Source organism: Frankliniella occidentalis, unplaced genomic scaffold (assembly GCF_000697945.3).
Source record: "Frankliniella occidentalis isolate FOCC.00 unplaced genomic scaffold, Focc_3.1 Scaffold121, whole genome shotgun sequence".
Lineage (NCBI taxonomy): Eukaryota > Metazoa > Arthropoda > Insecta > Thysanoptera > Thripidae > Frankliniella > Frankliniella occidentalis.
In genome coordinates this window covers 336,965-351,039 of record NW_026267249.1, presented here as the reverse complement: position 1 = coordinate 351,039, position 14,075 = coordinate 336,965, and the positions used below count along the sequence as shown (strand labels likewise).

The following is a 14,075-nucleotide window of genomic DNA, read 5'->3' as shown; positions in this document are numbered from 1 at the left end:
CGTTATCGCTTAGAAAACGAATACTTGTTAAATGAAGAATAGTTCGTAATTCTTGCTAGACATGTAAGTTATCCATGCCATTGTGCACTCCTGTCTACAAATGTTCGTCTATAAATTTACGAACAATTTGTTTACTGGCTACGAACAGTTCGTATTTTTGGATTTGACGAACATTGTTCGTAAAAGCAGGATACGAACCGAACTGTTCGTGAGGAATTTTATCGTAAAATTACGAAATCTACTAACAGTGTACCCTTTAACGTTTCATTAAATTTATTTTGGTTACCGTCCAGTAATATTTAGCAAAGCGTTCACATATTTGAACCAAGCGCTAAGCGCTGCTCCACAAGCGTGTCTATTTAGTGCTCTGGAGCCAAATAGCAGCACAGACGGGCAGGCCCTCGTCCCGAGCACGACCATCTGCCGCATCCGACGCACGGTGGGGACCTCATGCAGCCACGGACCGGCGTAAACCTCTTCACGTAAGCACTGCCAGCCATCTTCTTGGTCCTGACCTACACAACAGGAATGTTTCCATTACGGTGAATTCGAAACACCGATTTTAACAAATTTAACACCACTGACCACACCGATAAATAAAATTTTACAAAACATGCAAGCATTTTTGAAATGATGCTGCTGTTAACTAGGTAGGTATACGCAATCGTGCCTATGTCGAGGCGACACTGCAAAAGAGTACTAGCCAATGTTTGAATTAGAAGAAACTTTTTCACGAAGATTGGGTAGGAGCTCTGGCGATTCCTTTGGGGTACATTACTCGTCCCTAGAGCAGTACTGTGCGCGTGGAATTATTACAGTACCTCTACACGGAAAAAAAGAAGTTGGTTGGTACGACCGAGATATCAGTTAACTCGGTGATGACTAAGAAATGTGTTTCCACAGCTCACCGAAATCGGCTGCAGCAGCTGATTATCGACAGGCAATACGACTAGCTGTAATGGACTTACTGCACTTCGTTCACACACCCAATACGTCCGTTATAAAAATTTGTAAAACCAGGTCTAATTCTTTAAACCTACTGACAGAATTGTGTGTTCAATTTGAAAAAGAGATGAATAATCTTATTCACAGATCAATTTAAAACTTACCAAAAAGAACAAAGATGTCATCACACTGTAAAAAATATTCTGAAATTTAAGAGCAAAATATCTCTTAAATTTAAAAATTTGTTCTTAAACCTAATAACAGATTATGATATTTAAGAAGTTTTCTTAAATTTGCAAACCAGGTTATGAAAATTCCGATGAAATTTCGCTATTGCACTGAAGGGTCATTAAATTTCAGAACAAGTTTATTAAATTTAAAAGTTTTAATTAGTTTTGACAAAATTGTTTGTACTTGTCATACTAGCAATCAGAACACTTCTTAAAAGTCATGTAGCTTTTTACCCCTGGACATGGAATTTTAGCGTTCAACATAGTATCACATGAACAACATCGAATTTAGATAAGAGTAATGAAGCTATGCCACAAACATCCCAGTGAGAAATGGATGGTCGAATCGACGTCGAATCGACGTCGTTTGGTATGTCGACAGTATACGTCGATTCACTTCGTCGATTCGACCTCTATGTGGTCCCGAAATCGACGGACTGTCGATTTTATGGCTATGAAAATAGCGCATATCACAGTATTCGAACCCCATCAAGCTTCCTGACCTTGCTGTCCTATCCACTACGCCACCACATCACCTGCTGATATGAGGGTTCTGTAACCATGACTTCTTCCTACCATGCTTCAGCCCCGGTAGTCGCTCGTGTTCCGCATATTGGAATTTGTTGAAGTCGTAACCAAACACATGAAACGCTCTTGATATGCCTGATTTTGGCGAACAATGTTAAAGTTGCTATGACTTTTTATTTTTCAAATGATCCAGGAAGCGGAAGAAGGGATTAACTGACATAACCCCAAACTGAGATTTTTAGTGGCCGTTAATCTACAGTAAAACTGGCACATTTTCCGAAAAAAAACCCTGTTTTCCTACGTGCCATAGTTCCTGAGATATGACGGAATGAAAAATGAGTCAAGACTTTTCCCTTTTTAACTCTAGGTTTTACTTGAATAAGTTGACAAACCGAATTGACCCCTTATAATGATATAGCATTTAGACATATTTCATAGATGAGATAACTCCTTTTGTAAGAAATTGAAGAACTTGCCTCTGAACTCCATTAATTTTTTAGGAGTAACTCGACTTACCTCCCTTTACGCAAATTTTTACGGGACACATTTTTTTAAATCTAGATAGGGTCGATATCAAATATTCCATCCTCGCCATTTTATCAAGCAGTCTTCAGAGAATAAGAATTAAAAATAAAAGTTAAGAACTTTTTTGAATTTGTAGTGTAAAACAGTTTTTGGTGTTTCCTGAAAACTTGTGGTTTTGCAGTATCCCCCTTCTTTTGCTTCCTGGACCAAATGCGGTAGGACATCGACGGGAAATCGACGAAGAATCGACGGGGAAGAACAAATGTTGCCAAAACGCAACGCAGCCACTGGTTACGCGTTGTTGCACCGCGCCATCATGCATTTTGGAGCAATGCATGCTTTGAACGCAGAATTTAAGCTAAATTCACGTGGGACTTGAGCCGTCGATTCAAAGTACGAATTGACGTCGACTCGACAAAACTCTAAAAGTCCTGGTTAGCTGACAAATACTTGCAAATTTTAGTAATATGCTAACCGTACGGTTGCAAACAGCATTAATCTAGCGAAAAACAGTTAGGTCGAAAATTCGTCGATCATTAATAATTTACGACGTGTTACCAGCAACCACTTTTCGACTCATCGACGTCGATTCAACGCGATTCAACGTCGATTCGACCATTCATTTCTCATTGGGATGTTGCAACATTATCATACTCTGCATTTCTGTTTAGTATATGCTATCTTAATAAATTTGAGGTTTTAATACAGTACAGAAACTTGGCCTTAATTCGTTCAAGTGAAACATATAATTTAATTGGAAAAGAACGCCAAAACTTAGCTTTCACAAGTAAACAACTTCAGAATAAAAAAAGTTTCGCAGTTACAACTGCAGAACTAAACAGTTTCGCAGTGTAAACTGGCAAAGTACTACACACTAAGATTAGCAGAGCATCAGACGACGTTTATTTACCCTTCTTGGCAATACGTGCTCCTAGAGCAAATTTCACTCTTACCCGCATAGCACAGTGGTAATAGGAAGAACCACACGCTCGACATTGCCGCCAGCGAGAGCGAGTCGACGGTTTCTGGGTCTCGAATTATGTTAGCCGCGCTCCACAGCGACATCAGGAACATGCTGGTCAAAAAGGAGAGGTGGATACCCTCCGTCATCTTGCGGTTGCTCAGGTGGCACGCATTTATTACTTCACTCTGCAGTCGCGCTAGACGCCGAGCATCTACAAAAGACATCACGGGCTGCATCTTTCCTTATGTGAGAAAGCAGGCATCACAATTTACACGGTAAAAGGCTTACGGTGAATTTCACCGTAAGCTACGGTGAACCCCTGCAGCATCGTAACCTACGGTGTACATGTCACCGTAGGCTACGGTAAATATCACCGTAAGCTACGGTGCTGCAGGGGGTCACCGTAGCTTATGGTGAAATTCACCGTAAGCTCTTAACAGTGTAGACAAAGCAGGGGTTAGATGTTGGAACGTTTTCACGCTAGGGGCTAAACAGTCTTATTGGATCATTGCAGCGCCCCTCTTCTCGACTGTTTTAGTCAAAAATCAATTTGAAGATATCGTGCCACACCTGGTCTTACTTAAGGGGGCAGACCTGTGAAACGCAAGGGTTTGGGAGAATATTTATTATGTGCCGCCATTAGGCGTCAAAGGGCAGCACCGTAGGCGCCCTTTTAACTAGAACAGTGGCGCCAACTGGACTGCAGCCAAAACCTAAAGTGGACACACGCGATTTCACAGCACAGCATACGCGGTATTCCAAGGCCAGGAGCCCTTGAGGGCGAGGGGTCCTCCACTCTCCAAGTGGGTGTACAACGAGTTGCGTGAGTGGCCGCGAGTATTCGAGAGTATTAGCGAGTACCCGCGAGTTTATGCGAGTAATTGCGAGTATCCGCGAGTATAAAGCGAGTATTTCTCGATTTTTTAGCGAGTTTTCGCAAATTTTCTGCGAGTTGTCACGAGTTGTCGCGAGTATCTTGCGAGTATTTTTCCTCGTGTACAACGAGTTGGCGAGTGGGGGACCCCTCGCTTGAGGGGGCACCGTTTGAGCCAAGGGACCACTAGTAGGCCTGTGGAGGCACCACCAGGCAGGCACCTGGCGGCTTGCACAAAGAAGGCGGCCGATGACGCCAGAATTAGGGGGTGCCTTCGGGCCCCAAGGTAGTACAGTAGGTAGTGTCAGTAGACCCCTCGCGATCTGATTGGTCGCCGAATCATGACACCATTTGTCCTCCCGCCCGTAGTTCAAATTAGACAATTTCGCCTATATGCCTCCCTATGCTGCTAATGTTAATTTCGTTCCAAGATTGCCATGAAACTATGTGTGCTACAGACCTGCAGGTTTTTGCATCTGGTAGTACTTCTTGAGATCTACTTCCTCTCGTCGAGATATTTTGGAGATTGTACACAGTTAGGCCAATATTTGGGTCCAAAGTATGTGCTTTTTGACGGATTACAGACCTTTTTTTGCCGACCTCTAGCGGGCTTCCAATTGGTTCAATCTCAAAAACTAAAACGTAAGGAAGTAGAGGAAAGTTCAGAGATTACGCTTCCATCAAACGCGTGTTCGTCGGAGTGATAGTTTAGGAGGAATCTTGGAACGAAATTGGCCGAAAAACCGCTATGCCCCACGTTTTGGCCGGGGAGGGCAAGCCAGGCGCGCTGGCCGGCCGGTAACTGATTTACGACAGGCGAGCGAGCGAGAGCGCATTGTGTGATTGACCGTTGTCTCATGCCGCTAGGCCCGGCCCGGCACGACCCGGCCGGCCGCCGCCTCGCCGGTGGACTGCTGTAGAGTGAGAGAGAAGGATGCTCTTGGAGACTGCACCTCGCATTGTCCGCCAAACCCTGTGCGGCTGTCGCTCGGTCACTGCTCGGTGGCGAGGAGATTTGACAGCCGGCTGACAGCCACGGGAATACTCTCGTAGTCGGAATCGTAGTGCAACCCCGATTTGTCTCCCGCGTGCCCTTAAGTGTTGTAACACACACACGATAAAAATATCCACGGTATTTTGTCTTAGCACCCTTTAGCATCGATAAATGACGATACTTTTACTCAGATGCCGAGCAAGTCGAAAGATGCGGACGGATTACGGGCGCCCATAACCTCACATCCAAGATGGCCGCTGCTTGGCCGCTCAGCTGATCGTCTGATCGTACGGGAGTGAGGTGAGAGCTGTTTGTAATCCGTCCGCATCAGAGGCGGACTGGCCCACGGAGGACGGGAGACAGAGGTCCGACTAGGATAGGCCGGCCCCGACGAAGCCGTACACAAAGGGTCGGCAACCTAAGACGAGAAACTGGCGACGGTTTCCTCCCGTACGTTTAGTTTTAAGATTAAGTACCACAAAGTATTCTCGTTTCCCTCATGAGTACACTATTCCACAACAACACAAACACTAACAAAAAGAAAAATACGCATTTTAATTATTTTGCCCCGGTGGCCACCTGTCGTGCTCGTGAGGTTGGCAGCAGGAGGTAGCAGATGTGCCCACCTCGAGATTTGAACGCTTTTTAATAAGTGATTGAAATGTAAGTTGGTCGACATGAATATGAAAATCTTATTTTTAGAGCTGCAGAACTTATATTGCAAAGTTTGACGCATGTCCGCCGAGGGGGAACAAAAGTCATTTCTGCAACAGCTTACGTGTTTAAGAGAGGGGGCGGGGGTAGGGGCAGGTGACAAGGTCAGTGAAAATTGAAATCTTACTACAGTTTCGGATTCCTCTTTTTAAAAGAAAATGAAACTTTTTTATTACCAAATGTGTTTAGATTTGAAATAACGGAGATGGACAAGAAAACAGGAGTCTAACTCTGGCCTCGGAACATAAATGTAATATTGCTACATTTCAACTGTGAAGTCTGTTAAATTAAATGATGTACCTTATTAGATGTTAGTAATTCTGTCTACAAATTTGTGTCATTCATCTCTAACAATATCACAAACTATGATCAAACATAATCCAACATCTTTCCCCGTCGAACTGAAACTGCAATTAACTGATCCATTGCATAGCTAATACCGTTACTTTGATGTTGTCAATTATTTGTTTGGTAAACCAGTAAGATTTGTATCCTCACAAATTATTTTAGTTAGAATATGTTAAGATAAACAAGTATTTTGTAATAGCACCAATGTTTTAATGGTGCTCTTTCTTCGTGCTCTTACACAATTTGTATTTAATAGATTCTAACTAATATAAGAGAATACGAGTCCTGCTGGTTTACATAAGCAATAATTGTTTCACCATTTTAAAAAACAATGCGACTCAGATTAATATAATTACCTGTATGGTATTAGCCTTAACAAAAGTTTTTTTTTTTATTTCAAAAGTAATCATAATTGTATTCCTTGCTTAGAGCCTTACTCATGTCAAACAAAATCAAAAGTAACGATAATGGCTGTAAAATGGATTGGGTAATTGCAGTTGCAGTTCGACAGGGTATGTTGTTGGTATGAGTTTGGTTTTAGTATGTGATATTAAAAATAAATGGAACACATTTGGAAGACAGAACCACTTACATCTGAAAGAGGAACATGATTTAACAGATTTGACAGTTAAAATGTAGTAATTTTACATGTAAGTTCTGAGGTCTCAGTTGGACAAGACACTGAACTTCGACTCTGATGGCCTTTGGTCATCAAAAACTTTCGTTTTCTTTTAAAAAGGGAATCCGAATCAGTCAATAGATTTCAATTTTCAAAACCTCGTCAGATCGAGTCACTCCTGTGCTGCACTCTTAAAATTCCACGGAGAATTTGCATTCGTAAACTATGAATAATCCCAACTCATCGTAACCTATGATTGAATTTCAACAATAGATTCGTAATACGAATCATTTCAAGCATTCATGGACCTAGGTTCCTGGAGCTAGATTCCTACGAAGAGATCTATCCGTACAGACTGCATTAGTAATATACGAATGGCTTTTATTCATTTGTAAGTTTAATAACATACGAATGAATTTGTCAAAGAACTATGTATGTAATAGTGTACGAACATTGTATTCAAAACACGTTAATACTGTACGAATCCCTATCATAAAATCAAAAGATAGTAATATACGAATCACAACAATACTAATTCTTCAATATCATAGGGTTGCCAAGGTAGTGGGATATAGAAAAGAGTGAATCAATTCAGATAAAGTAGATCAGTGTTACTCACTTTCTTATTTTCAATAAACCTTTTTCCAATGTTGAATTGGAGTGTTTGGTTTTTCTATTTTCTTTCAAGATAATAAAGGATGCAATGGCAGCCAATCAAATGCAGCCAGTACAGGAGCATAACCTTTAATACTTGTATTACTTCCACTTCATTTCAACCATAAACAAATCTAGTAATTCTGAGAAACCATCTTAACTAAGCCGATACAAGCACACGTAACAACCTGCTGTGCATGTATGTTATCCTTTGAGATGAACTGTTGCAATTATGATATCACAAACTTAAAAATTAAAAATATAACCTGGGCTCTGGGGTGAAAGCTGGATCTTGGGTTAAAAGCAGAAGCAGACAAACTTACTTGTTGTTTGTCTTCCGTACGCGAGTGCCAATAATCGGTCTCATAGAAAAACAAGGTGTAGAAAAAAGAGACGATTTTAGCAATTTTGAGCTCTCCGGCCAACATAACACCCCAACACTTGCCACCATTCTATTTTCGTTCTTCTGTCACAAAGTTAAGTTCGCTTTGGCAGAGTTTTCGAACGACATACGACATCAACAAAAGGAAGTCGAGAATACTCGACTCAAACAGACAACAAATCACAAATGGCGCTAAAAACTAAAGTCTGTTTTCTTCTTCCCCGCATTCTTCTGCATTTCGGTTTTCGGCTTCAACCGAATGCTTTATTTCTCATACCGTGGTGTGTTTTTTCTCGCGTTTGTTTACACACGTAATGAAAACATTTATATGTGTTGTCTTTACAAATTGTAATCATGGATCTTTGCGACAGTGTTCATTGGTGAGTATACAGTATCACAGATTCTCTTTCGTGGCAATATAACATTTCACGCTCTGCGGTGGTTTCAGGCTGAATGTTAGCTGTCCACAGTTATTGCAAAATCCATCTTTCCCATGCTTATGGCTCATCTTTGGCTGCTTTTGCCCCATATCAAACATATCAACTAATTTCTTGCAATATCTATTCATATTTTGACTGCCGACAGATCCGTCGTCGTGATGGAATGCAATTGAGGCAGTTTCTTTGGCTCGGGCCTGCCTGTGTACCTCCTCGGTATACATTTCTAAATACTACAATTGCATTCCTAACCTACCGATTTTCAGATACTGTGTTGTCTCACCTTTATTTAGAAAGTAAACCAGCTTTAATTCCATACTTGTACTGTGAAATAAGAATAGACCTGTTCTGTTTTAAGCTAATTTGATATTACAGGTTTGTGTTTGTATTTACAAAAGGGAGGATTAACCCTTACGCAGAACAATTGCAGTCTTTGAAATCTTTGACTGCTACAAAACAAATAGGAATTTAACAAGATTTATTGCAGTTTTGAACCATTTTCTCAACATATTATCTCAAGGTATGTTTCAGTTTTCAATTAAATACTCTAGAATTACATGACAGTTCACTTTCTTTACTTACTGGTCCTTTTTCACTAACCTTTTGCAGGTGTAACACTTAGGAAGCAGCAGTATTCTGAGGACACGTTTTATAGTGTTGCAGAGTTCTGCACTGTTCTGCACCACAACCTTCAAATTGTTTTTTTTTTTTTGTTGATTTTTTTGCTGGTAAGCAAGTGTCCTTCTGATTGTGTCTATGTTTCGTGTGTTCCCAGTATGAAACGCTCATTGTTAGTCATTTGAACGTCCAATGCCTAAAGTGAGTGTTTCGTGTTTACTGGTTTGAGCCTTAAATTGGGCCTTATCGGCTTTGTTTGTAATAACTGTTAAATCAGTAGGTTTTACGTTCATAGAGACAAATCATTTTTAATTAAAAGCCATCTAATGAATTCTCCCATATCATGGAAAGATGACTTTCCACCTGAATTAAAAGGTTTATTGCATTACTCTACTCTTACCCAAATGTACTATTATTTTTTACTCTGACTTGCTGGCAATCTGCCCTGCATTCATTAATTTACTATCAATAATTCATGCTTCAACTTTTTAGTGATTATTAGGTTTTTTTATTTATCTCTACTCTGATCCTTAAATATATTAAAATAAAACTGCCCTTAATCATACTTACATGTAGACATATTACTTTTTAATTCCTGTTTGAGCCAAAGTGTCAGGTCTTGACCATTTCCCCAGCCCCCCCTCCCCCCTCCCCCCTTTCCATGAATCACAAATCAAACTATTGGACATTCTAGGGCCTACGGTGCATATGTTTCCTAGGACTCAGAATCATGATGGGGCCTCTAACCGTTACCTTCATGTAAAATTAAAACATGAGCACATTAGTTTGAAGGTTATGGTCTCTTAAAGCTCTGTAGATCTGCTCGAAAATTTCGCCCTCTGCCGTTGGTACTAGTGCGCGGCGCGTCGGTTGTAGGTTTTTAGGCTCATAGGCATGAGGCTTCATGTTCCCAGATCCAGATTTAGTTTGAACCTCTGCCTTTCGATCAGTGAAGATTATTTTTAGTTTTTAACCTACTTGAAAGATTTGTTTCTTCCTTATGTTAAAATGTAGACCCTATATGGCCCTAAGCTGTTAAAATATCTCTCAACAGTTACTTTTTTGTGTAGAGGGAGTCATTCCCTATCCAACTAGGCATCAAGGTTAGAGCTGGATTCATTTCTGACATTGTAGAATAGTTAAACTTTTATCAAATTGATCCTAACGAAAATTATTGCAAAGGATGGCGTCTTTAACAGTCCGCGCGGCCAAAACGAGTCGGATTTTTTGTTTAATTGGGATCTCATTGTTGGGTACTGACTGTTTGCAGATGTTTGTTTTAAGTTTTCAAACTTTTCTACTCCCTCTTAATTAATTATAATTATAACTCATCGTAGATTTTCAACCTTTTACCATGATTCTTTCATTTCCTCAGTTAACTTTTTTCATCTGTGAATTGGTTTTTTTAAACATTGGTTATTGTATGTTTCAGAGACCATGGATGTACCGCCTTGGGTGTCAGCTCTAAAGTCAGCAGAGCTGGTGGACCGATTAAGGAAAGGAAACCTTGATGAAGATGTGGTGGATAAAGTACAGAGTAAGTATTTAAGAACTTTTTGAACATATTATTCTCTTTCCTATGCGGCAAGAAAGTTGTGTCCACATAGACCCGTTTCTTGGAAAGTTTTAATTCATATCTTTCCTCTGTATGTTTCATTTTCTTAATTAAAACCTAATATTCTATTTAAATTTTCTATTGTACTCTGTAATGACTAATCAATTTAACAATGTTAAATTTTTCCAAATTTAGATCTTTTTTGCTAGCAAGTAGATTTTGTTGAGAGGTTACAAATTAAATAATAGTATTTTTCCACCTAGTTTGGCCTTTGTTTTCATTATAGAAGAAAATGTAACTCTGTCTATTCATATTTTTTAATTTTTTTTTACCACCATGTAGTTCCTCTAAAATGAGAGTAAGGTGCACTGTGTGTGATGCTGTGGCTGGCAATAATCTTGCAGCTATCAAGAACCACCTAAAAGATGATGCTCATCGTCCACCGTATTGTTGTGTGCAAGGTGACTGCAGGAGGCGTAAATTTGCTATCAAAAGCTCCTTCATACGTCACCTTAAGGAATACCATAATATACCAGAAGAAAGTGACAGTGACCAGAGTGGAAGTTCATCGGCATCATCATCTGCTTCTTCATCAACTTCATCATCAACTTCATCGTCGGCATCATCGTCGGCATCATCCTCATCATCTTCAAGCTCATCTTCCTCAGGATCAGTTTCCGAACATTCACTGGGTGACGAACAACATGACAATGATGGGGATAGTGATAGTGATGATGAAGAAGATTTTAACAACAAACTGGAAAGAGAAGCAGCTCGTCTTGTTTTGAATCTCCGTAGGCGGGGTAATGTGACAGGTGTTGCCATAACGGCTTTTGCAGAAGAGTCTCAAAGATTGATTGATGCCATTGTCACTGCTACTCAGGAAGAAATTGCCAAGAACTTAAGAAATGCTGGAGTTAATGAAGATATTATTGAAAATTGTGTTGGTAATGTTCCTTCTCGAGAACCATTCAAGAAATTATTGAGAAAAGATCAACAAATGAACTATTTTGAAAAGAATTTTAATCTTGTTAAACCTGTCCCTGTGTTTTTAGGGTATCGAGAGGATACAACTATTGACCAAGCTGGCAATAACATTCCTGTACAGATTAAAACTCTATTTTATTATGTTTCTGTCAAAAGGCTTCTGGTGTTAGTACTAAACAATCCCATGTTATATGATCTCATACACTCCGAAAAGAAAAGTACTGATGGTAAACTTCGGTCGTTTCTTGATGGAACTGCTGTCAAGGATCACCCTCTCATTGAAGAATATCCTCACACCATCAGGATAATTCTTCATGGTGATGATTTTGATCCAAGTAATCCTTTAGGTGCCAAAGCTGGAGTTCACAAAACAACAGAGATCAATATGCAAATTGAGAACCTGCCTCCTGAGGAGAACGCTCGGTTAAGGTCTGTCTTTGTTCTAGCCTATGCCTACCGTCAAGATTTAGTTAAAGGACGGGGCATTGACCAACTTCTGGAGCCTATCTTTACTGAAATGGAAGAACTTGAAAGCCAAGATGGTGCTGTCATATCTGTGAATGGTAGGCCCTATGTGCTGAGAGCCACAATTGTTGCTGTTGCTGCTGATGACCTGGAAGCTCATGAAATGTGTGGGTTACTGGCACCTGGTGCCAACCGCTTTTGCACTCATTGTCTTGTGCTAAGGGCTGATATGCATCAAAACATTTTAGCAGTGGGTGACTTAAGAACCAAGGAACTCCATGGATTTCATATTCAAGAGCTTGATACCAAATCAAAGAAATTTATCCATAGCTCTTATGGACTTGAGAGAAATTGTTTGTTGGTTCGGGCCTCCAAGAATACAGCTTTCCCTGAGGCAGCAATAAAAGACGGGATGCATGATGTTTTACGTGGAGTAGGGCCAATGGAAATCAAGCTCGCTCTTTATGAGTTCTGTGTTCGACAGAAATTTTTTGATGTTAAGGCTTTGAACAATGCCATTGTCAAGTTCAAATATGGCCCTGCTGATTCAAAAAATAGTCCTTCTGCCAACTTTGGTGATTCTGTTAGCGTTCAAGGAAATTATGCCTTACATCAGAGTGCTGCTCAAACCTGGTGCCTTCTTCGTTGTTTTCCATTCATTATGGTTTCTCTATCAGTTCCTGAAGATAACCGCCATTTGAAGTTGGTTGTGTTACTGAAGAGAATTTGTGACATCATATTCAGTCATGTAATTTCTGAGGCTGACTTGCAACTTCTTGACGAGCTTATTCGTGAACATCACACACTATTTTTGCAACTGTATCCTCCACCAGCTAATGAGCCACAACCACAGCCACAGCGAGAAGTGGAGGAAGAGGAACAAGGAGAAGATGTGGATGAAGATGTGGATGGAGATTTTCTATCAGAGCAAGACGATAATGAGCCAGACAGTAACCAGGCCACAACCTCATCTGCTCAACCTGCCCAGAAGAAAAAGAAAGTTAAAGTTATCCGACCTATTAACAAGCATCACCACCTCATCCATTACCCAGATCTTATCCGGAAGTATGGGCCAGTTGTCTTATATTGGTGTATGCGATTTGAGGGTAAACATGCTGGTGCTGTTAGATTTGCCAAAATAGTTAACAATTACAAGTGCCTACCCAAAACATTTGCAGATTGGCAACAGTTCAACCAGTGTGCAGAAATGTTAGAGTGGAATACACCTGTAAAACAGCAACTCTCTGTGTCATCAGGAAAGGTTATCACAGTTGGTACAAGTCCTTACTGTAATGCTCTTTGTGAATGTGGTTTGAATGCCAACTCTATGATTGCTGTACATAAGAGTGTGAAAATTGGTGGTTTTGTGCTCGAGAAAGGGCTTTATGTACATTTACCACTTACATTGAACACTTTGCCATCATTTGGAATGATACGATCAGTTTGTGTGCATGAAGATGACTTGTACATCATCACTGAAGATTGCTCTGTTGTTGAATATGATGAAAACTTTGGTGCTTACTTGCTGGATTTGTCAAATGAACCGAAAGTAATTCGTGCATTTCTTTGGAATGACCTTCCTCAAGATCAGCCTTTGTCAAGTTGGACAGCAGACAAGAATGCCTTCTACTTGTCTCCTAGAAGGACACTAATACAAAGCCTTATGGAACCAGAACATGAATAGCCCTAAAACATTTCCTTGTAAATAATTTTAATTGTTTAATTCTTGAACCCTGAGTATATAATTCTAAACTATTGAATAATTTTTGTGGCAATTCTTATTATATAATGATCTTTAGTGATATAGTATAATGGTATAATTTTAAAGAATCAATCCAATTTTTGATTTGTGACAACTCTTGAACTGTGTTGCTCTTTGAATTTATTTTTTCACCTGGATTTTTGTTTTGGGGGAACCGCTGCCTTTATTTTGTATGTTTTGCTTTCCTCATCCATTGTCTTCTTAAACTCTTGGATTTCATCAATTATAATTAGTTATATTTCTTACTTTTCAGAAAAAGGAATTGCTGGCCGCCACTTACAGAAGTTGGTCTCTCTTGATGACCAGGCTCTTGAACGGTATGGGCTCAACTTAGGAGACCTCTTGGACATTGTGGACACATTGCAGTCTCAGAAGGAGGTATTAGTTGAAAAAAGAACACTTTGTATTATAACTTTCTATTAACATAACATCCAAATGATTTTTATTTTTATTTTTTATGTGGCATAACTTTGG

At 39.9% G+C, this 14,075-nt stretch overlaps 1 protein-coding gene across 3 annotated transcripts in view; it reads right to left on the bottom strand.

Annotated features, from left to right (window-relative positions):
• Positions 1 to 255: 255 nt before the first annotated feature.
• LOC127750011 (uncharacterized) overlaps positions 256 to 14,075 on the bottom strand; it is a 201,021-nt gene continuing 187,201 nt past the window's right edge. For all 3 annotated transcript variants that reach the window (XM_052270393.1, XM_052270391.1, XM_052270392.1), the window contains 2 exons: positions 3,182 to 3,403; positions 256 to 515 (listed from right to left, as the gene is read on the bottom strand). In XM_052270393.1, coding sequence (XP_052126353.1) covers positions 283 to 515; positions 3,182 to 3,403 — 455 coding nt within the window. In that variant the 3' untranslated portion in view covers positions 256 to 282. The remainder of the gene's footprint in view (positions 516 to 3,181; positions 3,404 to 14,075) is intronic.